Source organism: Sturnira hondurensis, unplaced genomic scaffold, assembly GCF_014824575.4.
Source record: "Sturnira hondurensis isolate 20B ecotype Veracruz unplaced genomic scaffold, ASM1482457v3 Scaffold0005220, whole genome shotgun sequence".
Taxonomy (NCBI): domain Eukaryota; kingdom Metazoa; phylum Chordata; class Mammalia; order Chiroptera; family Phyllostomidae; genus Sturnira; species Sturnira hondurensis.
Window position 1 is genome coordinate 2,115,424 of NW_028077851.1, and position 26,378 is coordinate 2,141,801.

Below are 26,378 nucleotides of genomic sequence, written 5' to 3' on the forward strand. Positions count from 1 at the left end.
ACATTTGCGGAGAGAATAAAATATCTTTCATTGAACTGCTGAAATACTTTCCTAACTGGTCTCCTTATTTCACTTGTACTCCCACACCAATACATCTTCTATGCTGCCATCACAATGACCTTTCTGAAACTTACATCTGAATATGTCACCTTCCTGCTGAGCTATCTGGAGGCTCTCCATCATGAGGTTTAAAAAATTTTTTTGATACAATCCAAACTTCTGAATATGGAATACTAGGACCCTCATATTTTAGTTGTAGCATAATTTTTTTGTCTCACCCGTACCTATCTATTGTTATATGAGATATTTCCATAAATTCTTCTTTGTTTTTTTCACTTTTTCCCTTGCTGATGCTATTTTTTACTACATAGAATGTAACTTCTTTTCTTTTGATCCTGGTGAAATTTTGCTTGTCCAGCTCAAATGGCTATAGGGCCTTGTCTGATTTCACAAGGTGGAAATAATCAAGATCTTTGAAGTGCTTTTGTGAAACTTAGCATATTCATCTTTTAAGACATTTCATATGCTGCACTGTTGTTGCAAATCAATTAGATTTGTATGTTTTTCTTTCCAATTAGATGACAAACTTATTGATTCTGTGATTTTTAAAATTTTTTTAGCACTTAGGGTATTGTGTACTCAGGAAATTGTGGCTGCTCCATAAATATTGAATTAAATTAAATTACTAAAATATATTTTAATTTAATGTCTAAGTATATTAGGTCCAAGCTGAACATGGAATAAAGAATTCTATTAAACAACTAGGTAAAACGCATTACCTCACTAGATTTTTTTTATTTTTAGTAAGACCTACTCTAAGTCTTTGATATGAAATATGTGGTACAGGGGGGAACCTTAGGAACTTAAGTCACTGAAGTCAAAGAATGCTATTTATGGCACTGTTAGGTCTAAGAAGAATGATCTAGACCTTATATGAAGTGATAGTCTATCCACTACTAAAGGGTGTTTTCTTTGCTGTAGATTGCCAAGTTAATAAACATAGCCTATAAACATACTGTCTAAAGGTATTCTATTCACAGAGGCTGATTAGAAGGAACTATTGCAAGAAAAAGCTGATCACCTTGTTACCTTGGAGAGTTGTTGGAAGGGTTGCAGCCAAATTGCTTGATATGGTTTTATTGCTATACCTAAAATTTAGTCCTTTAAGTAGATTTTATGCCCAGGCTGGTGTGACTTAGTGGATTGAAGGCCAGCCTTTGAAGCAAAGGGTCACTGGTTCAATTCTCAGTGAAGGCACATGCCTGGGTTGCAGGCCAGGTCCCCTATTGGGGACTCATGAGTGGGTACCACACATTTATGTTTTCTTCCCTCACTTTCACTCTCTCTCCCCCTCTCTCTAAAAATAAATAAATAAAATCTTTAAAAAATAACTAAAGGGATATTTTCTCAACTTAATAAAAAATTTTAAATGACTAGGTTTCTGTACCACATGTATTGGACAAAATAGATACCATTATGACATAACCACTTGTTACTATTTTAACATTGAAAAATGCCATATTACATATGTATTCATCTCTGTATTTCCATAAAATACTGAGAAAATAACACAGCAGTCAAAATTTGCCCAAATATTTGAATGATTTACCCATTTGTTCATTCCTTTTTAAAACTTTTATAACACAACATGCTTTTAATAATCTATTTTGAAAATTGAGTTAAGATTGTTTTAATGCTAAGTAAGCATTACCCAATCACTAAAAACATTTGATTTCTTATGATATCAGTGGATCAATTAAGTGGGTTTTCATTTCATTAGAGACAATTATAACATGGGAATTGGTATTCTTTCCTTTTCTCAAATCTAATGACATATCACACTTGCACTTAATTGGGCAATAAGCACCTGAATTATGAGCTATTGGGGTAATATAGAAGTATATCAGATATCTGCAACCTAAGATAACCTCTGATTTTAGAAATTGAGCAATGAATAAAATAAAAGCTTAATCAGGTAGATAAATTGATACATCATAATTCTACTTGGGAAAAAACCAATGGAACAAGTCATGATAGAAAACTTAAGAGCAGCCTATTCCTTTTCAAATCGGAAAAGGATTCCACATTGCTCCTCATCTTTTAGCCATAAGAATTATAACTTTATAAGAACACCTATCACTTTAAGTCCACTAATCTCAATTGCAAATACAATAAAATGTTCTTGAGTTTTTAGTCATTGATCAGATATATGACCCACTGAAACATCTGGTTTATGATTGCTTTTAATATTTCACCTTTAGAATGATAAACAAATCCCACTTAGCAAGCTTTTGATGAATATAAAAAAACCCAAAACAAAACCTCAACAAATTGTGTTATGCCTTTTTGTCTTCTTTTCTTTAAAACACAAGACACAGAGTAAAATAGAATAGCTCCATATTCTTTGAAAAAAGTATATTAACTGACTTAAAGTTCTTAGTCAATGCCAATCATCTCAATTTACTAAAAAGGTAGCTCTGAATATTAGTAATGCATGGGACTTCCTAATACATTTCAGAAACTGAAGACTGATTTAATGCCACCAGCAGAAATATTATTGATACTTGAGCAGTGAGGCATTCAGATAATTTGGCTGTCTCATTATCATTGTAGGGGTAAATCTATTAAACTCTAAAAATCTGAAAGTCATTTATAAACTCACTGCTCAAAATAATAGCTGGAATCGCTAAATTTTACCTGAAATTATAGAAGAATAGTTAATCTATTCTCTTTTTTATTCTCTATATTATAACTGATCAGAAACCAATTTGTGGATACCTGTGTCTTTCTTCTTCCAACAGTATGCAGTATTTTATAAGCTATAAGCCCTCAGAATAGTTTTATTTAATATTTAAGTAGTCTTGGTTCCATGACAATGAATTACATGCTATAAACCTTGTAGATTACACACACACTCTGTGACCCATAGGCAAGTCGATTTTTGAAGAGTTAAATCAAGTTTGTTGGTTTGTTTGTTTTTACCATTAGCTAGGTTAATCATTCAGCTGGGACAGGTATATCACTACACTAGCTATGTGTAAGAGTCTCATGAAATATAGACAATATAATTCAACACTACTTTTCATTAAAATCAAACATTATACAATCTTTCAATGTATTATCTAAAAATCATAAAAAAAGAACACCTTCAAGAAATATCCTTGTTTTTTATAAACTGGCAGCACATATCTAGCACTGGATAGCAACATAATCTAATAAATGGAAGTACTCAAATGCTATGCCATAAGCTTTTTAAAGCATAAATTGGTAGTACAGTTTTTTAAAAAATACCAACACCATTATTTTATATAAAAGGGCTTAACATGAACAGATTTGAATGCAATTTGTTTTTATAATTTAAAGCTATAATTTATAGGGAATGCGAGTTGGGTTACAATGTAGAAATAATAGTTCTTAGGAACCACTGAAAGCAGTTGATCAAGGAATATTGCTAATCAGGAAGAGGACTCTGGTCTAAAAATAAGTTAATAGAAATCTTTGGTAATCTTATTTTCCTACCAATGCTAGATTCTGTAAACAGCTAAGGTCCGTATGATTCTAATATTCTATTCTGGCACATTCTGGTATTTACTGAAGGATGTGAAAACAAAGGATTGAAAATGTTGCAAACTGTCCTAATGAAGTCACCTAATTTCTATAACTTCAGTTTTCTTATTATTTGCAGTATAAAAGCTGGCAGATCAGTTTCTATGAAACTTTATAAAAATGAAATAATATAACATGATATAACCTGAGCTCTAATTTTTTCTTGTCACTAATATACTAACTATAGGATTTAACATGTTAGAAGCTCTAGATTAATCTCCAGAATGAGATTAATTCATGTAATTAATTAATCTCTAATTAATCTCTAGAATGAGATTAATTCATGTAAGTAATTGCTGTGTGCATTAAAACCCTGATAATTTCATGTCTCAGAAGTATAAAGAAATGAGTAAAAATCTATGTAGGATCTAATATTGAACAACAGAGAAGAACCAAGTGGCACTCTAGACATGAAGAGTACTAGAAGAAATTCTGTAATGTTGTTTATGTTTTTGCAGTGGTGAGGAGAGAAAACACACAGTCAGATATGTACTCTACATTAAAAACATGATTTTAAAACTTCAGACAGACCAATACAATTTTTCAATGATCAATAGTTTTTTAATTAAAATTCATGTAATACAAATGTTAAGTGTCCCAGTGAATGCAGGAAAGGAGATGCAGCTGAAGTCAAGATAGTCACAAGAAAGTTCCTTAGCAAAAGTTTTACCTTAAGGAGGATTTCTACAAAAGATGGAATAAGAGGCCACTAGGAATTAAGAAGCAGAAAATAATACCAATTGCTTGTAAGAAGAGTGCCAGGAAGGCAAATGTTCAGCTGATGCTTGTGAAAAAACTAAATACAGATTATTAAACACATTTTAATGACAAAAGAAAGTGGAAATGTATGGCTTCAATATTTTAGGCTTTTCACTGTAAGGAGAAAAGTCTTCATACTAGGAAGCTAAAAAATAAATACTTCTCAATATAAGGAACTACTAAGATTCATTTTGTGGTCTCTTTGAAGTAGTAGAATAGTCAGGAACTGATGAATTTTTTGGAAATTAGCTTCGGGTGGCTGTCAGAATGTCTTGAGTCTTATTGCTTAAAGCAACTTCTCTTATTAAAACAAAACAAAACAAAACAAAAAACCCCCAAAAGCCAGCATGGATTCTACAGAAAACACAATGATGAACCAACCTGATACAGGTACATAGCAAAGTTTTAGAATAGGTTATGATTGGGAGGAGTTTTACTTTTAAATTTCAACCGAAGGATCAACATGGATTCAATACAAATTAAACATTTTAAACTGTTTTTTTCCTGGACAGTATCGCTAGGTTGGGAGACAAGAGGAAGCCATTGGCAGTGCGTCTTGCATATGACGAAATTTTGTGCAATATCCTTATGAATAATATCCTTATGTAATATCAATTGAATGATAGTACTATTAGGTGAATCCAGAGGAGGACTTTGGATGACTGGATAAAATTTCAGATCGAATGCTGTAAAGCTCTGTCATTGCTCCTTTTTTTGCTTTAAAATGTTTTTTAAAAATGTTCTTTCCTTAATCAATAAAGCAGCCAAAACAGAAAGGAGGCTTAGAACATTAGAGGGTATTCAACAACAGGAGGGATGATTAACATCATAGATGATAAAACAGATTCTGAATTTTCTTAGCAGAATTAAATAGTGCTGGGTGAAATCTGAGAAGTTAAACTTTAACTGAAATAAATATAAATAGTTGCATTTAGGTTAAGACATAAAGTAAGTAAGCGTGGGATGCTGTTTATGACTTGGTAACATTAAAGCATTATAGGAGCCAGCAGTGAGTAGGTTAAACTAATGATGTAATTATGTAAACAAACGTATGGTGTCCAGATCACTGTAATAGTTCCATCATACCTGCCATAAGTGCACTAAAAGGAAATAAGATGTACAGACGAGGGTAACCAGGGCAGTGAGTTATCTAGAACTCATGACATAGGTATAAAGTTAGGGTAATTATGTGCATCCAGATCAGAAATCAGACAACACAAATTATGTTTGATAACTCAATTGCATTATGCAGTTCTAGACCTGTACACTGTGCAGGGAACTATGGTGAGAGCAAAGGTGAGGTCTTTTTATGCGGAAGAGAACCGTAAAACCTTAGAGTTAGAAGAAGCTGTCAGGTTCAACTTTCCTGCTAGCTCAGGAAGCCCTGACTGGTAGCTGGTTTCAGCCCCTTCATAAACAGTGAGTAACAGGGATTCCACCAAACTGACAAGGTCATTTATTCCACTCATGGGCAAATACAATTATTGGAATGTTTTCCCTCATATCAATCTAAAATCAGCCTCCTTCTATCTATTACATCCTCTGAAACTTCAAAGACTATCCTATCCCTCCTCTACATGTCAGCCTTTCAAATACTTGCTCTGTATTTTTTCTAACTTGCAATGTCAAGATGCATAAGTCAAAATTTATAAGAAGTCAGCTTTTGTACCCAATGTAAGGAAGAACTTTTAAACTAGAGTTGTACAACATGGAATGCTCTGTCTTTGTGGGCAGTAAGGTCTGAGTCCCTAAAATATTTAAGCAGAGTCTCAATAACCATTTTTCAAATATATAAAAGGCATTTCTATATTAGATGAGAGAGTGAATATTTAAAACTCTAAGTTCAATGGTGAGATGGCTAATTATCATGCATCATTACATATAGCATAGCACATATTACATGCCTACTTGAATTAAAAATAATTTGTTTAGTAAATAAATTCTTTTTTAAAAAATATTTTATTTATTTATTTTTAGACAGATGGGGAAGGGAAGGAGAAAGAGGGAGTGAAACATCAATGTATGGTTGCCTCTAGCATACCCCATATGGGGAATATGGCCTGCAACCCAGGCATGTGCCCTGACTGGGAATTAAACCAGCAGCCCTTTGGTTTGCAGGCCTGCACTCAATCCACTGAGCTACACCAGCCAGGACTATTAAATGAATTCTTTATGTTAATATAAATAATTAAAATGGCTTTTATAGTATTTACCACTATAAACCACTCAAGTAACATACAAAAAGAAAAAGAAGAAAAAGGTGTTATACTTTCAAAGAAGCATTCAAAGTTAACATTAACTTCTTGATTAGTTATTCAATAAAGCTATTTGGCATTGGTATAGAATTAGAATGGTAAACATCTTTCCAATCTTTAGTGCTGAGGCACAATCCTTCTAATTAGATTAATAAAAGACCATGACACTTAGGACCTAAGATGCTAAGTAAAAAAATGGCTGCCCCACAGCTACATAGAGTGTGAGAAGACAATAGAGTACCCTGTGAGAGGTGGGGCTTATTACTGTCAGGATTGGCAGAAGGTTTTTTATTAAAGCCACACTGATTCCAAGCTGTTCCCCCTCTCTGTTATTTTTAGAGAGTGCATGAGAAACTGTTTGTGTTTGTATTATTAAAGAACAAGCAGAAAACAGCTGAGATGGTTGGAGGAAAAGCTAGAAAGTTTAAGTTTAGTCATGGTTGAAGTTATGAGCTATTTTCTCTCACCAAGAATTTTAAAGTGAATGATCGCTTTAAAATATACATTTCCTAAGTTACAAAGTAGACTTTGAATTAGTCCAACAACAATAATGATTTAAGGAAAATATGATAGCTAAAGGAACCAATAAGATAAAGGACAAAAAATTGGAGGTCTTCAATTAATAGATGTTAGGCATTAAGACAATATTGTCTGTGAATGATTTATCAGAAGAGAAAGAGCATAATATCAGAATCAAAATCATAGAAGACTAGGGATTATAAATGTGCAAAAGCCCTAATGCACTGTGGGTGGGAATGCAGACTGGTGCAGCCACTGTGGAAAACAGTATGGAGTTTCCTCAGAAAACTAAAAAATGGAACTGCCTTTTGACCCAGCAATTCCGCTGCTGGAATTATACCCTAAGAGCCCTGAAACACCAATCCAAAAGAAACTCTGCACCCCAAAGTTCATAGCAGCACAATTTACAATAGTCATATGCTGGAGGCAACCTAAGAGCCCATCAGTAAATGAGTGGATCAAAAATTGTAGTACATTTACACAATGGAATACTATATAGCAGAAAGAAAGAAGGAGCTCCTACCCATTGCGACAGCATGGATGCAATTGGAAGGCATTATGCTGAGTGAAATAAGCCAGGCGGTGAAAGACAAATACCATATAATCTCACCTTTAATAGGAACCTAATCAACAAAATAAACAAGTCAGCAAAAAAATAACCAGAGACAGTGAAATTAAGAACAAATGAAAAAAAAAAGAGAACAAATGGACAGTAACCAGAAGGGAGATGGGAGGGGATAATTGGGGGAAAGGGGAGAAGGGTTTTCAGGAGCAACTATAAAGGACACATGGACAAAACCAAGGGTGGATGGAATCAGGGGAGAGAGGTAGGGAGGGCTGGGGTGGCGGCGGGGAGATGTGGGGGAGAAAGGCAGAAAACTGTACTTGAACAACAATAAAATTCAAAAGTAATAAAAAATAAAAATAAACAAACATGAAAAAGTGTAAAATTCTTTAAAATGTTAAGGTTAAAACTTCCCTAAAGTAGACATTCAAAATATAGTGTAATTTTCTGTATTTGACACTTTGCTAGTATCAATAGTTTTTCAGATAATTAAATTCAATATTAGTTGTACTATAAAATTAGGAACATCTCAATCATTAAGAAATTTTAATCTTTGGTCAGTATATTAAGTCAATATAATATTATGGCCAATATTATGTTATATTGAACATAGATTAATATTTCATTGATGATTGAGAAGATGCTTCCTAACTTTCTAGTAGAAATCAATTAAGATTCTTACACATCTGATTTGTGTTAATCAGTATAGCTGAGTAAAGAGAATGCATTTCTCCCAAACATTATTTTGAAGAAATGAGCCCAATCAGAAACAGCTTTAAAAGTGATCTCATCTGATTCTAATGTTTTATAAATTTTGCAGAAGTCTTAGCACCCTAAAATAAACATAATTTCTTCAGTAATCTCTCAAGGAATCATTTTTATAATATTACAAGTTGGTCAGTACAGAAAATTATTGGTACAAGGTAGCAAAGACGCTGTAGACTTTGAATTATATGGTGTTTCATGTTATCAGGCAGAAAGGTTTTTAGTATTTCTCAAAGAAAATTGACAAATTTTTATTTGGACTTACAAAAGAGCTAGATACTCTTAACATGTAGTAAATAAATAATATCTATTGAGTAAATAAATATGAGTGAATGAATACATGCTTAGAACTAACTTGATTATATATTGATACAGCAAATCAAAAGTACAATATGGAGGCTTAGTTTACATTTTACTAGTTTAAGTGTAGACATTGAAATGTTAGGAAATTCATGACTAAGAATGTTAAAGAGTTTATAGCTCTGAAATAAACCATTAAGTTTAACAACTGTCAGCCTTATTTTGAAGTATTCTACAATTTCTGTGAAATAACTCAGGAAATTTATTTTATTGGCATACTTTGTGTTTGTAATAGGAACAAATAGATATAAAATTGTCATATCGCATTTCTGACACAAGAATCTTCTAGAAATTCTCAAGTATGATGTTTAAATATTAAAACATTTTATGGCCAACTGTCACTTTTGCACTTAAAATATATACTAATGGGTATTTTTTCTTATTGGATGACATATTAGTGAGAGTATTTTACATTAAAGGACAAATTTCAGCTTATAATACCTTGAGCTATTAAGACCAAATAAGAGGGTTAAGATCTGCCTATGGCTAAACATAGGAAAATCTGGGGGGCCAAAATAATAGAACTTGTGAGAACACTGCAAAAAATAAGTAAGGGAGATGGTTTAGTATTTTTTTGTTAGGTTTTTATTAATTTATCTTTAGAGGGGAAGAGATGGAGAGAAGGAGAGAAATATCAATGTATGGTTGCCTCTTGTGAGTCCCCTGCTGGGAACTGGACTGCAACCCAGGCATGTGCCCTGACTGGGAATCAAAGCACGATTGTGTGGTTTACAGGTCCACGCTCAATCCACTGGGCTACACGAGCCAGGGCTCAGGTTTAGTGTTTTTTTAACTTGAAGTAAAAGCACAGGTAAATTCTGACCACGAGATGGAGCAGTTCTGAACTTGACCCCTGAAACCCACATTCCTGCTTGTGGTTTTTAGCTGTCTGGTTCTGGCTTAGCTGTTTTCATCATAGAGCTTTGAAATAGAGCTTTGAAACATTATTGATATACCTCCATAAAGGAGGTTGGCTAAAAGCCATATGGCACCAAGGTATGAAGCAGGTGGGCAAGGAGCTTCTGATGTGTATGGTGGGTATAAGTGTGTGTGTACATCCTTTGTCATTTCTTCCCACATTTCTTCTTCTTCTTCTTCTTCTTCTTCTTCTTCTTCTTCTTCTTCTTCTTCTTCTTCTTCTTCTTCTTTCTTCTTCTAAACTTTTGAAAGGATCAACAGGTCACTGTTGCATTTTCATGGTAATATATGGTGGAATTAGGTTGGGTTCTGAGGTGATGTGCAAGTTATCTCAGAAGACTGTTGCTTATATTATAAACTGAGTTCACATAAAAACATTGCAGAGGAAAAAAGTTAGCTGAAAACCATCTAAACCATGCCATGCCTCTCTACTTCATATTGAGTTACAGGAAAAAGATGTATGAGGAAAACAAATTCATATAATAATTATATTTTAAAACCTTAATTTTAAACAGAAGTTACTTCTACAGAGTAAGAAGAGAAGGTTGCTTTTAATGTTAATCATTGTTTTATGTCTGTCTGTATTTGTTTAACAATAAACAAGTTAATACTTTTCAATTAAACAACAAAAGAAAAACATATAAGAAAATTAAAAAAACTTCCAATGTATGTTTTATGGTATAATCCTATTATGTTTTAAGCTAGCATCTTCTGATAATTGGTAACCATACAAAGTGGATTTAAAATGTAGGGGGGAAAAAGGAGACATTTGTGACTCCAACTTTCTCTGGCAAGGGTGACCAAGGTAAAAGGAGACAGAACATAAGACAGGGCACCATAAAATAAGCTAGAAAGTGCTCCATTGAGAAATTGACAATATGCTATTAATGATTTGAAGAAAATTGGTTTGCTTTTGATGTGTGAAAACAGTAACAAGTAATAGTGTAGCTGAATCCAATCATCTTTCTTGGTAAAACAAATGGTAAATCATAACTTGCCTTTTTATACTGGTGAAGCTTTAGTCATCCTTTTTTTAATGTGAGCTTTAGTTCTTATCTGGCCATGTGTGCTATGCAACTTTGTAGCACCTAGAATTCACTCTTTCACCTTTAAATGCAGCTTCATTATTTATTAACATTCCTGAGACTATTTTCCTGGCTGATACAAGGCTATTGGTTATTCAGTGAAGTACAGGTTGGAATTTCAACATGTTTTACACATTCAGGGTGAAACTAGGTGACGGGCGACTTCCAGTGCAGCCAGCCTTCCTTCTACAGGCTGCAGAGTTTTGTAGGAAAAACGACTGCCTAGGGGTGCTAGAAGATATGGTTTCTAATACTGAACTAGTTATCTCACATGTCATATTCCTGTGGACTTCCTATTTCTAATGGGGGTGAAACAGGCAGGAAGAGAAGGGCTTTAACAATAGAGAAGGTGACTATAAATGAATAATAATACAAAGAGCAGCAATTAATAGCATCCCAGCTTTCTGGTGCCCAACATAAAAAGGGTATGCTGAGCACATGTAGTCTTGTCCTTTCCCTCACCAAACACCCCAAATGAAGAATTTTACAATGTTTTGATTTCTGTGTTATGTCACACAATTCATAAAACAACTTTACCTTTAACTACTACATAATTAATAAAATGGAAAATAATTTGTGGCAAGATAGTTAGCTACTATTTATTCATTCATTCATTCATTCATTCACTCAATTACCCACTCATTCATTCATCCAATAATGCCTGGCCTATGATGGACCATATACTATCTTAGGCACTGGGTGTACAAGATGGGAATAAAATCTCTTCTAAGAAACTTATATTTTTGTGGGTAGGGATAAAAAGCAAATCAGTAGAAAATATTTGATGCTATACTCATAGCGATGAGGCTGTGAATAGTTCTGACCACAGGATGAATGATGGTGGTGGTGGGGAGACATCTTGGTCAGACTAGGTTGTCAGGGTAGGACTCTGAGAGGAAAATATTTGAACTGATACTTGCATGGCAAGACCTAGAAATACATATTTCAGTAACTATATATGATAAGGCTAGTGCTATTTGAAATACAAGGTTTCTTTTGAGTTCCTAAATGTCTAATATAAAAAAAAAAAGGAGTAGTGAGTGGTAAGAATATGAAATGAGGTACCTTTTTATTCTAGCTCCTGGAACATGGCTAATATATTATGTTGAAACATAAAAAATTGCTGATATGTCATCATTTTGACCTACAAAAACAGCTGAAACTGAACAAAGTTAGGTCATATAGTCAGGTAAATGTTATTTAGTGAGATTTGCCAGGACCAATTCATTATTCAAGTATTATAATTGCTCTCTTTTCCTAAATTTAAATCTGCATAAAATCTACACAAGTCACATAATTATAAAATAGTTTTTGGATAGACTTACAGTGTGTCAGATATGGAAACTAAGTGTCTTTTGGCATTACCAATTGGCATTATCAATACTGATACCACGTGATTTAACAATGAAGACATTGAGGTCTAGAGGTGTTAAACAACTTGATCAGTCATACTGCTTGCAAGTAGTAGAATGACAAAGCAAGGATTTGAACTAAGGAATATTTGCACAGATTGTATTCTAAGTTCTGATCATTTAGTGTTTATAGGAAAACATGCTCATTCATTTCAAAAATCAACAGTAATTATATCTAACTAGCTACATATTCAATCACATAATATTTATCCCCATTTAGATATCTAGCATGTTGTTAATGCCAAGACTTAAATGGTAGGATGTGATCTGGGATATGTGTTTGCATATATATTTTTTCAAAGAGTGAAACACTGTTTGAACAAATCATTTGAGGATGTAATCTATAAAACAAAAGAGAGGCTCATGTAGATAAACAGTCTGGTACATTTCTCTTCCTTATGATCTCAGAAATAAGTCCAGGTTAGTCTAAACTATTCATAATCATTCCATCTCCCTTGCAATTTAGCCATGGGCATGTGGTAGAACCTTGGCCAATGGAATCTGGAGCTAAGTGCTGGAAGGATCCAGGAAATTTTTCTTGGTATTACTAAAAAGACTAAAGATAGAGCCTGTCTTTGGCTTTTTGGATGCTATCTTGTAAGAACTGATGCTTGGAGCTCTTGTCATTACAGAAAAGTTAACTGAGATTCCTGACACTGCAGAGCCATTCAGTTCACTCCAGAACAACCTCACATCTGAATTTTCTGTAAACTAAGATAACTTTTTCTCATTATTTAAGCCCCCCAAATGAGGGAGGTGTGACTAAAAATCCAACCTATAGTTAATATGAGAATTATGGCTGGACTCTATATTTAACCTTTAGTGTTTTATGTCTAACAGTCTTTCTTCAAAATCAGAAAATAAGGTATTAATAGAATATTTGTTTACTACTTTATAGATTTTCTGTGTTCTTTATTTATATGTATTTGTTACTGAACCAGCCAAGAATGATGCCCTTAAACTTAACAAAAGTGGTGTATTTAAGGTTCTCTGTTATTCTTTCTTGAACTTTAATGAATATCTTTTTATTTATAATCCTTATATATCTTTTCCACCTATTACCTTTAGAACCAAACTATAATTTAAGATATTATTGGTGATTATACTGTTCTAAATTCTTTGTGTTTGTGCATAACTTATCTTGACAATAAATTAAGACCATAAAAAGTACTTTAAAATTATTCTTTATTTTCTACTTGCTCCTTTTTTCCTTTAACACAATTTCATACTTTAGAAATATCTTCCCCTTGCCCACACACTTCCTACCTGAATGTTCTTAAAAACAAAATTCATGGCTTTTAGAAACTCTTCAGGAAATTACTCTAGGACTCTTTAAAATGATTGAAGAAGATTAGTCTTTTTCTGTTCTGAATTGGTAGTCATTACCTAGCCTGTCTGCTAGATAATTTAAGTTATTAGGCCACTCAGTTGTAATGGTGTGCAAAGGATTTTAGACCCAAAAGAATAACTTTAAAATGTGTTTCTCAGCTGATTTCATTTTGAAAGCATCAATAAAAATCTTGACCAGATAACCTGAACTGTATTATAGTTATAAGGAAATAGATTTTATCTACCCTCTTCCTCCTCCCCAACCCCAAACCTCCTAGGTTTTGCTTTAGATTTCTAAGGCCAAGCTAATAAATGTGTAAATTAAGTGAGGATACTGCTAAATTATTTCCAAGACAATCAGAAAGAGAACATTATAACTTCATTGAGTATACGGAGGCACTGAGAATGTATGGCTAGTAAAGAATACTCTTATAAATGGGCCATGAGGGAAATTAGCAGGATCAAGCAATGACATTTTTGAAAACCTCATTTAAATTTCCTATGGCAAAGGAAAGAAAGCTATTTCAAGCAAACTTCAAGCTGCATTAACTGAAACAGTATTTTAGTGTTATGGCAGATGACTTGTTAGTGAAATATATCTTCATATTTTCTCCACACTTTTATGATTTACACTGCTTAAAACTTGCATAGGCTGACATAATTTATAATTTAATTTAACTGAAGTATTATAAGTCCCGTAGCTCAGTAAGCTTCACAACTGCTAATTGGGATAATAGGAAATTACTTGTCTTCTCCTAAATGCCAGTGAAGTAGGTCAGGATAATTAATATGCAAGCTGACTTTTCAGTCAAAGGAAAATAAGACAAGTCTCATCTGTGTACTTTTAGTACCATCCATTTTAGACTAAAATGAGTTCAACCTGAGAAAAAATCAGTATGACTCAAATAAATAAATTTCAAAAGAAGACAAAAGGTAGTTCAATCATGAGAATACACTGACGTCTGTTCTAAAGAAGGCTAAATTCACACTTCATAAGCAGGACCAAATTGAACATATAGGTCACAGATTTAGGTACATCTCGCTTCTTAGATTGCTTTGAAAACTCATAAACAGTGTATAATGTATGTTATATAAAGTTAAAATAAATATAAATGATAAAAAGGGGGTTGGTTGATGACATAATTCTTTACCTTTAAAGCAGAAAATAGACCGCATTTTCATGCTTTCTTCCATTATTCCTTCTGCCTACACTCCTGACACTTCCTATTTTTGACTTCTTGGCACACTAAGAAAAATGTTTGGAGCTGGAGACTTGAAACTTAGTTCCTCTGCAGGTCTGTACCTGATTAGTGTGAATTTACTTTAGTAGAATGCTGGCCTTGAGCAGGACAGTTAGAAACAAATGGCTTTTGGACTTTGATTCTACCAAGCACAGTTGCCTGCTCACCTGTGCAGTACATACTGAGTGCTCTGTATTGGAGGGTGTGCCACACATCTGAGGCTGATGGAATGGCCACGGCTTCTTCCCCTGGAATGAGTTTTACTCTGTTATTAAAACACCAAGCAGCTTGGTTTGAATAAGCAGCCTGGAATATTTACTCCTACTGGCCAGCCCAGGGCAGTGATGAAAATGACACCCCTTATGTAGACCTTAGAGAGTCTTTTGAAAACACCGATTTTAGAGCTGATGTTTCCCAAGTGAGCATTCATCAAATTGTACACTTCTAAATATTTCAAATAGTCATACAAAAAAGCATCATTAGGGAGGCAGATATACATTCCATTAAATAAGAAGCACCTTCTATGCAAGCACGAAAAGCACTGCTCTGTTAAGAACAGTTTGAAGGACACTGAGACATCAAGTGGCAAGATTTATGGAAAAATACCCACACAGAAATGGGGCCCTGAAAGATAGTACAAGGCCACCTTTAGTGAAGCAGGGCTGACTGAAATAGCATGGACTGCCCAACAATATTGAACCATACAGTTCAAATGTGTAATACCAAATTTATGGACAGACTTCCTGGGGCTGTTCTGCCTCATCACAATTATTCCAAAAAGAGAGAGCCCACTGAAAAAAGATGGAAAGCTACACTGAATAACTTCCCACTTAACTTATTTGGGAGCCCGAAGGAAGAAAAAGCCACTGACTTCCAAGGGTGTCTACATGATTAAAAGAAATCAAATCAACAAACAGCAAAAGAAAAAGAGACAGTAGGAGAAACAAAACTGAAAGCCATGCACCTAAAGAAGCTCTATGGGCTACTGGAGCCTGATGGAATGGTGACCACAGGGCCTGGGGTTTGCTTTCAGGTTCTAATCTAGCACATGCTTTCTGCTTTGTAGAACTGAACAAACCTGACATAGTTAGAGTAGTTGTATAGCACCTGGATGACAGCTGAAATAAAGTTTTTAACTCATCTTTAGATAAATTTTACAAAACAACTTAATACTTTAGATAATTATATTAAAATATATTATTGTGTTTGCTAGAACTCCTACAGAGGCCTAACATAGTTCCTAGATATTTCTTCCACAAGACTCTTCCATAATCTCTAATAAATGTGAATGTTGACAGGGCTTGGAAGGTAATGGATGGTAATTGTCTTTCCTGCACCAACAGTATACCTTTACAATGCTCCTCACGGAGATTATGGCTAAAATATAATTTATATAGAACCTGGTTTAACCTATGAATTTTATCATAAGCAACTCATATTTTGATGATATGAGTCATAATTTAATTCCCGTTAAATAACGCAATGAAGATACATACCATTAAAGGAAGTTTACTCTATTTTCTTGTTAATAATTGCCAAAGGACCCTCATTTGAAATGAGCCAAACTTAACGTTGACAGGAGGCTCTTGGCCAGCTGGTAATCTGGGAGCTTTGAGTTGTTTTCAGTTGTAATGAAGTACTTCCATAAATTTACCCTGTAATCAAAGTCTCATATACTCACAAAATGGGCTGAAGGGTCCAGTCTGTTTGCATACTTTAAAAACACTGGTATAATGCCCTAGCAGGGCCAAACCAGGAACTGTGTTTCCAGCAACACTGGCTCAGGTCATTTGCACTAACTAACCTAGACCTCATTTTAAATAAAGAGATGTAAACAGTTCTATCCTATTTCTTCTATACATTATTTTTGTATTTTAACATTCAACATTTATGGGCAGACCTAGACTTTCTTTTTAAATAAAATAACTGAATTATAACTGTGTCCTTAAACTAGCCTGGGTTTCTGAACTGGTGTATCACATTAGTTATAAAGAGCTGCTTGGTATGGCATGGTGGATAAAGAACTTGATAACTAGTAAACATATTCTTAATTCCAACAAGCTAGAGGGTTAGTTAATTGACTTGTCTTTTGTAAGATTTGATTCCCATAAATTGAAATTTGTAATCCATATACATACTAAAAAAGTAAATGGATGGTTTCTAGACATAAATTTGGGTACTTGAAGTTGGTAGAAATATTATGTGAATTTTCTTCTTGGAAAAACTCTGGGAATTTTAAGTTGTATATGTGTCCGTGTGTGTGTATTCACTTACTTTTCAACCAAGGTTCTGCTAACACCCTCCTTGAAAGCATATATAATTTCTTAACCCAGACTCAGGGGGTAATAATTGTTGACAAAAGGGACGGTGTATGCAAGTGAGAAGAAAGTGGCTAAGAGGAGGGAGAAAAAGAAATGAATAGCATTAACCTTAAAAGGCTAATGGGTAATTGGAGAAAAAAGTTACTTGCTCTAGCTATGGGTATCCTGGGATAGAAGTTTCATTACTCATCCTTTTCCCCAAGTTACTTAAGTTCTGAAAGTAGGATGCCAAGGGATAGCTAACTTCCTATGCAGCAAGACCATTATTTTAAGAAAAAAAAAGGGAAACAAAATTCTACATTTTTAAAATTAGAAGTTTGAAAAGGTTAGGACTCTGTGTACACAGGCTAAGAATCTCCAACAATATACTTACTTTTGTCTCCTATGTTTTCCCCTGCTGCCTCCCCTTCCTCCTCCTCCTCCTCCTCCTCCTCCTCTTCCTCCACCTCTGGGGGCTGCACGTCATCCTGCGGGTCACAGGCACTAACCGGCGCATTCAGACAGCAGTGGTTGAACCCGCTATCTCGAGGCAGAGTAAAACTTCGAGGCTTGCCCCCATTTCCATTTAACACTTGCATCCTGTCGCTCTCGGCTAATGGGTAAGGCCCATAGTGATCCTGTAGGTGGCATTTCTGAGTCGGAAGGGTGGACTGCCGCCTGTGCTCTGGGGATATGGCTGCGGAGTCAGAGAAGACAGAATCCTCCAGGGGCAGAGTCTGAAGATAGTGTAATCCTGAGCTTGTCAGGGGCGTCTCAATTAAATCCTGCCAGGAGCGGCGCTGGCTGGCTGTCTTGCGAATGGGGGACACTGCACTGCTCCCAGTCACTTCCTGACGAAACTCCTCATGAGAAGACTGAGACTGAGAGGTCTCTGTGGAGGACAGCCGGCTGTGTTTTGCTTCCACATAAGGACTGGCACAACTCATCTGTGGAAAGGAGCCTCTGATGAATCTCTACAGAAATAAAGGGCCACTTCTAGCACCAAGAAACATTTAATTTCCACCAGGTAACATTTGCTAGTTGAGAGTTAATGACTAGTCAAGTTTTCAAATATCTCAAAGTTAGGCCCCAGCTGACATTTTATGAGACTGAGATGTAGATGTATTGAAGTGCAGCTATACCAGGTTCTCATGAAAAATCTCACATCTTAATACAGATGTTTACAACAACAAAGTACAAGAAAATGTGAGCACTTATGTAAGAACTATCCAGGAACTAAACAAACAATTGTAGGTTTTTAAATCTGTACTTATTTGAAATCCTGAAGTTGCCAAATTCCTGTTCCCAGAGTTTATGGAGCTTGAGGAAGATAGTAAGGAGAGAGAGGCTTTGGGATGTGAAAACAAAATGTCTATGATCGGACAGAACCCTTCCTGTTCTTCACAGGCAAATGTCTGCTCCTATGGGTGCCAAGGAAAAGCTTCATGGCCTTGTGAATTCCGTGGCATTTTTTAGAGACTTAGAAATGTAGGTAGCATGGGATGATAGCCTGATGGAGATTAGCATTTGCTTTAAGTACAGGCACTTCATAGTATATAAACACAAAAGAAATATGGAATATATTTATCTCTGAAATTTAAATCTTGGAAATATATGTTACAGTGAAAAGCACAACCAAGCAAAGGGACTACTGGCATGAAGTGAATGCTGTAGAACACTTGCAGACATAGCTCCTGGGACAAGCCTTACTCTTGCACTGGGGGCTAACAGACCAGAGCAAGCTCAGACTAGAGATCCAGCTCAAGCTCTATATTGATTGGCAGGAGAAGCCAGAGTTGTTAAATGTGATCATCGCAAATGGGCCTGAGGACAAGCCTGGTTGAAGGGAAAGTGCATTCTGCCCCTCTAGGTAAAGAGAAGTTATGTGGCATTTTCTGTGGGCAGTTTATCTTCTCACATGTTAATAACAACATGACTAGTTTCCTTCTTAAAATTCACGTGTTGTTATGACTAAATGGCTGTTTGGTGAAGCTGCACTTTCCCTTTCTTCCTCTTTTATAAATATTTTACAGGAATTATTCAGACCCTGATGTTTTAGGGAAGATATGATAAAAACTGTACCTTGTCACTGACTTCATTATTTCATTTCTATAGCTTGTCCTTGCATTCTGTCATACTCGGTGACCTTCAGCATTTATGAAAGAAATGCGCATACAGATAGGGACAGTTCTGCAATTTTTCCATTTTTCTCTTATTCTCCTTAGGTAATAGACATTGTCTTGAAACATTTTATTAAAAATGTGGCTTTCCTTTTAGTTATTAGCCAAAAGTACCCACTCATTTATTTCAGAAATATTTATTAAACACTTAATAAGTAAGTGCCACTGCTGAGCTAGGCCAAGAAATGTGTAGATGAATAGACTGTTCAGAAAAAGTTCACAATCCAGACCAGCAAGTTGTGTGCAGCCTCAAGTACTCTGATTTAATTTGTTTGCATTGGGCCTGAACATCTGCATTTTAAAAACATTCCAGAGGTGATTCCTATCCACAGCCAAAGCTGAGAAGGCGAAGGCCTAGAATTATATCAACATCTCGCACAGCACCTTTCTTATTAAAAATCCCCTGAAATAATATGGAGGTGGAATTAGGTTTGCTGTTGTCACCTAAATCCAGCTGCCATTTTCTATGTGAAAGGCTCAGTTCCAAGACAGGCAGAGTTGACTTTCATGGCACCATGACCACGCAATGTATTGTCTAAAGTGGAACACTACTCAGATACTCTCACTAATTTCATTGGGAAATGGGCATAAAGTGAGATAGTCCCAAGTAAATCAGAAGAGTTGTTTACCCTATTAAAAGATCAAAGTATAGTTTATATAAAGAATAATTTACCTAAGTTTAAAAGGTCTGGAGTACTATATAAACATGTACCTTAAACCAGACCCTTGACTATCTCAAAAAGCTACATGCCAAAATATGGGCAATACAGATATAACCTTCATTTTTATGAGTTGATTCTAAAGGATATAGGAATGGACTTTATTAGTGTGAAATAGATAAGGTCAATTTATATAGCTTTTTCTGTGAAAACATTTTTCATTGTTCTTTTCACAAAAGCTACTGTGATACAAACAATATGTTTTGTATATTTGCTTAATAAGCCCCATCAGATATTTATTATGCATGGAATCTGTGGTTACTATTTCCCTTGATTAAGTATTGTTTGCATACTTCATATTTTCCACTTATAGCTTTTAGACTCCCTATTTTCTTTCCCCCTAAGAAACTGAGGGCTGACATGCAATTCAGCGCATATCTTTTTTTTTTTTTAACAAGCAAAGTGAGGCTGTAGGTCAAGGAATCTGATGCTGTGTTAAGTACATTTCTATTCACGACTTACAGAGGGAGGCCGTGGGTATGTATCATAGGGTGGTGGAGGGCTGTCCTGTTTGGGTGTAGATGGAGTATCTGCTTCTTCTTTGTCACTCTCACTCCAATAATCTGAAAATTCACACACATGGACACATCAACATTCTGTTAATGTTTCTAGGCATATTTTCAAGAACATACAATACCAGCTAACAAAAGGAAATTTAAATTCCACTTCTACACCCTGTTTCCCAGCACTCACCATCCCAGGCCCACCAACTTTTACTTTCAGCTAGGTCTTGAGGAAGATGGAAGTGTTCAAATACCCAATTCCAACCTCTTTTTAAAGCAATAAATCATATATGACCACAATTTTAAAGAGTTAAGAAAAAGACACTGCATAAGCCAAAGCAAGTTTAGGGTGTTTGAGGCTCCAGACTAAATTATTCTGCAGCTTCAATTAATGAATGATGTCACATGATGCTGCTTCAAGTTGTATCATTTTATCCTAAAGAAAAACAATGAATATATTGCTGTAGATGCCTACAGATATAAACACTTCCCAAAATAATGTCCTCAATTCTCTTTTTTGGCTTCAATTCATTAGTTATCTAACAATCACTGTTTCCAGAGTCATGCTGGCATAAATCTCTGTAACACCATACTCCCACCTCTACTTTGAAACACATGGCAAATCTGAATTTTGCCAACTGTAAAAGGGCAAATCTGCTGATGTGGGCTGCAAGTTACAAACTTCTAAAACTACCTAAAAGGGTAGAAAATGTAAGCTGCCAGACAAACTGACTTGGCTGATCAGGCAAGATAGAAGGGGAAAAACTCTGAGAGATAAATAAGATGAGCAAATAAAATACAGTAAAAAGGCCAATACTCAGAATCTGTTCCACTAATAATACTTCCTTCAATTACCCTGTCACTGCTGGGTTAATTCTTTATGTTATTTACATGGAAAAACCCAGAAGTATTATCAATATGAATTTCAGATTATAAAAGAAGAGAAAATGTATTAAAACAAAAGTTTCCTTATTATTATGAAAATCTAAATCAGAAAAGAACCATCAGAAAGCTTGACTAATATTGAGATTTTGGTGAAAAATCATGGCATATATTTTTTTCAGGACCCCCCTCCACCCAGGAATTCCCATATTGTAGTATTTCTATGTATTTTCTTTGTGCTGCTGATCAATATTAATAAGTACAGCTAAAATATATTGGGTATTTAATTATATGCGGAATAGAAATTAGCAGAAGTAGATTTTGAACTAAGAGTTTGTGTTGCTCTAAATCTCAGAGTGCTATGTTACTCGGACTCTTTTGTAATGACATAGGGGGAATGTTTAATGTCACATATATCTACAATCCTTTAAGCCCCCTCTTTCTGCTGCTCTGTAACTTTGGCTATTGTGAATAGAAATTCCTTAGCAATGGAGGTTATTATATTTAGGCCTAAAAATACAAGGACTCTGGAAATTCTATTTCTACTGTAATTGTTCCCTTTGAGTAAACCATAAGCAAAGACTAGTTGGTACAAATTTGATGTCTGATTTTTACATTGGATCAAGCCGGTGATGGCCAGTATATTAAGCCTCCTGCAAATGTGAACTGACATAGTTGCCCAGAGATGGACCCAGCAAACACTGGTGAGAAAAGCATGAGCAATATCCTCAAACAGATGTAGGTTCAATTCTTGGCTGTGACACTTAATCGTCTATATGCTTGTGATGGTTACTTAACCTCTCTGAGTCTGTTTTGTCATCTGTAAAAGGGGGCTAACAATAACTGCCTTTCAGAGTTGTGTGTATGTGAAGGTACTAAATAAGGTAACATATATCAAGAGACTTTGCCCTGGTCTGTGTGGCTCAGTGGGTTGGAGCATTGTCCCATAAACAGAAAGGTTGCTGGTTTGATTCCCAATCAGGGCACATGCAACAAATGGCAACTGATTGATGTTTCTCACTCACATTGATGTTTCTCTCCCCCCCTTCCCCTCTCTCTAAAATCAGTAAGCATGTCCTCAAGTGAGAATTTAAAAAATAAATTAAAAAAAAGAGACTTTGCACCTTGAAATCACTCAATAAACATTAGTTAGGAGCCCTGGTCCTCTTTGTTGGTAGCATGCCAAGACAGTCTGACCCAGCTCACATAGGACATAAACACCTGTTCAAACTTCTCACACATTAGTTTTTTCTGTTCAAACTTCTTACACTTTAGTTTTTTCTTATAGCAATTTCTAGCCATGAAAAGTGGATTCTTAAGGTCTGGGGTCTGTATTGGGTACTTTTGTGGGAACTTGAAATACTATTGTGAAGTCACTGCTGAAGGTGAAGGGATTGAGCTTGCCAAGATCACTCTGCTTTTACCTTTCCCACTATTCCCAGAAACTGGCACCTCTGTTGAGCTTCTCTTTTACCTTTGCATGAATACCTTGGGGTCTCAAGGAGTCAGCACCTCTAGTGGTCCTTATTGGCCCATGGAGGAGGAAATGATTACCATTGTACCAAGGTTTCTATAGCTATCACTACAAGCGACATATTTGGGAGAGTCTTTTTCTCCTTTTTCTCCTAAGCTAAATTAGAAACAATTTTAGCTCACTATCTGATGTAATTCTTAGTCTATTAAAAAGCACCACCAATCTAAAGTTTTCTTGGGTTGCCTAAGAAAAGACTGAAATGTCACTTTGCAGATTAATTTCATTGCTCATACTAAGCTGTGTGTCTTTGAGAGAGCAATGCTAGAGAACAGGCTCCACAGAAAATTTGGTCAGGCTTTTTTGGGTTCATGTGGAAAATTACAAGCATATTATTGCTCAGAAGCTGAAACCAGTCTGATTTTCATTCTAAGAGCAAATTAATTTTTTTAGCTTTCTATTTAGAGAAAAATAAATGGATACTTTGAATGTCTCTTATAGTGAATTCAGTTTTATAAGTAACTAATCATGAATAAACAGTGCCATCAATAGAACAGGAAAATTTCCACTTCTCATTTTGATACAAAATGTTAATTTGAAAAGAATTGACTTTTTCATCTAGAATTATGAAATAAACACAATATATTTCATTCATTTTTATGTAATTAAAGCTTTAAAAAGACCTAATATGTGATTGAAAATAATGTTATGAATGTCTGAATTGAAGCTGGAAAAATATAGAAAAATGACTAGTAGATAATTAGCCAAATTGTGATCTTGGTGTAATTTAATATAACCCTGTTTTCTCTAAGTACAATGATGAATAATGAAAGAGAACCTCTCATTCTTTATATTTCTGTAGTTAATGACAGTAATTCATTAAACTTTTACTTAAGTCAATGGAAGAGTCACTTCTAAGTTGCACTGATCATTTAAACAGATATAGTGTTTGGCAGTTATTCCTTTGCATCATTATGAAATATTCCCAATTCTCAAACAGCTATATTTTGGATAAACTTCAACTTTGGTACTAAAAAGTATCAAATAACTTTAAAGAAGTATGGATTAGACACACATATTCAGTAGTTTTCTATATAGAATACTATGAGACCACTCATGCAAAGGTAGGAGGTCTATGCTTCTGATCTATGTTAGAGTACCTGAGGAATGTACACTCTAGGTAGAAATCCTAATTATTTCAGATTCTAGTTGTACTATATTACCAAGAGGGATTTGAGTTGTAACTATTACCTTCTGGCTATGATTGTCTACCATACTCCAGTAGGCACTAAAATATTTATTCACATGAGACTAGGACAGCAGGAATCCATGGAATGAATACTTTTTAGAGCCTGCATATATAATACAACTTACCAGTTCTTTCATCCATAATAAAATTTGGTCATATATACCAAATACAAAGAAAAATCACTAAATCAAGAACATGCTCAGCTTCAAAGTAATGCCTAGTGATGAAATATAGAGGTTAAGCCTGGAACTCTAGCCTTCCATATTCACACAAATTGACTTTTTTAAAAGATTTATTTTCTCATCAGTACATTGACCATACTTCTCATTCTTACATCTTAAAAAGATAAGAAGTAAATCTGTATGTACCTTCAACAAACAGTTTTTTTGCCTTTTAAAGAAATTTGAAAAGGAAGGCTTGCATTTTTTAGCACTCTCACCACAATTATAGGCCTATAAACTAAGTTGAAGCATGAAGGTGGGGAATAAACATTTTTTAAATTTAGTTCAGTTTGTATTTTTATTGAATTTATTGGAATAACATTGCTTAAAAAATTACATAGGTTTCAGGTGTACACTTCTACAATACATCCTCTGTATGTTGTATTGTGTATTCACCATCCCCAAGTGAAGTGTTTTTCATCACCATTTATCCCCTTTTTACCTTCTTCTACTTCTCCCGCCCCCCTTTCCCTCTGGTAATCACCACACTGTTATCTGTGTGGAATAAACTTTTAACAATGAAGTAAGTGGCTCATTAGGTGGCCTGCCATTCATAGTCTGGCTGGGGTTTGCCCGTGCACACTGATTTAATTAAGATGGTGTCCACGTTATTTGTGGAAGTATCCATGCTGGTTCCACCACAGGAATGTTTTATTTTGTTAATTCCTTGACTCCACATTTTTCTCATCCTGTGAGAACCTCAGATAATTGAGCAAACATAAAGCCTTTCCTCACTCTACATCTGGAAGGAATCTCTCCATTCTCAAACCCATGAACCTTGATTTGTACCTTCTGACATTCCACTTTCCGTATTTTACTAAGAGTATATTTTCCACCAAAATTTAATGTAATTTCAGGTAGGACAGGTGCTTATTTTGCCTTGATATAATTAGAGTGCTAGCTGAAGGCCTTACATAGAAATACTTATTATTGGATCGAATATCTCCTCTCCCTCTCCATTGCTGACTTTATGTGAGGCTCACTGATCACTTTCTGCAGCAAGTGTTTCTTCATTAATACTGTCTCTCAAGCTTTAAAAAAATCAAGCTTTAAAACAACTGCATCTACTTAGTAAATTTTTAAAATTAGTTTCACATTATACAAAAATTACTACTAATTTACTTTATGTTGCTCTTTAATTTTTCTTAAGTAATTTCAAGTGTGTATTTTTGAGATCCTCAACAAGATGATGAATTCCCACTGGCAGGAAACATGTTTTGCTATTTCTTTGAAATTTCCTGCCCTATCTCCCTACCCTGAACCTTTCCACCTACCTCCATTCCCTCACCCTATGGCCAGGGCTTATTAAATTATGGCCTGCAGGCCAATGAGGCACTCTGCATGTTTTTATAGGGCCTGTGAATCAAAAATGGTTATTACATTTTTAAATGATTGAAAAAGGAAAAGAAGAATATTTTTAAAAAATGATACAAAATCCAATCCTGGCATCCATAAATAAAGCTTGATTGGAGCTCAGCCGTGCCCGTTTTACTTGCTTAGAGTTGTATTACTGCTGCAACAGCAGAGTTGAGTAGTTGCGACAGAACCCTTATGGCCTGCAAAGCCTAAAATATTTACTATTTGGCTCTTTACAGAAAGTTTGTTGACCCCAGTAAACATTTGCTGACAAATTAGTTTTAGGATCTGGTTATCTGTTTTAGATCTCTCTAACCTTTAGTTTTTAGATGTTTTAAAAAGTTTTGGCTGTGGTTTATACACTGAGAGGAAACAGAAGGATTTTAGAATCTCCATATCAACAGACATGCTATGCCCACTGGATACACAACTAGAACTATGTTTGTATGTGTATCAATTTGTGAGATTCTTTCAATTTTAGGGTCTCAAAACTTTTCAAAAACCTATTCATACTTTCAAGTGATGTACAGTAAATACTCTTTGGGAAATGTGATGCCACTTCAGAATGGTGACCACAGCTTTTGTTCAGACTTTAATTCTGCATCATGATATTGTTTTTCATAAATCTGAGGTAAATACCAAGGAAAGTTCCATAAACAGTTACACAGTAATAGAATTGAAGA

General features: G+C 34.9%; 1 protein-coding gene across 4 annotated transcripts in view; it reads right to left on the bottom strand.

The window, feature by feature from the left end:
• CNKSR2 (connector enhancer of kinase suppressor of Ras 2) overlaps positions 1-26,378 on the bottom strand; it is a 301,559-nt gene that overhangs the window by 26,432 nt on the left and 248,749 nt on the right. For all 4 annotated transcript variants that reach the window (XM_037046241.1, XM_037046240.1, XM_037046238.1 and 1 more), the window contains 2 exons: positions 20,476-20,576; positions 17,509-18,061 (listed from right to left, as the gene is read on the bottom strand). In XM_037046241.1, coding sequence (XP_036902136.1) covers positions 17,509-18,061; positions 20,476-20,576 — 654 coding nt within the window. The remainder of the gene's footprint in view (positions 1-17,508; positions 18,062-20,475; positions 20,577-26,378) is intronic.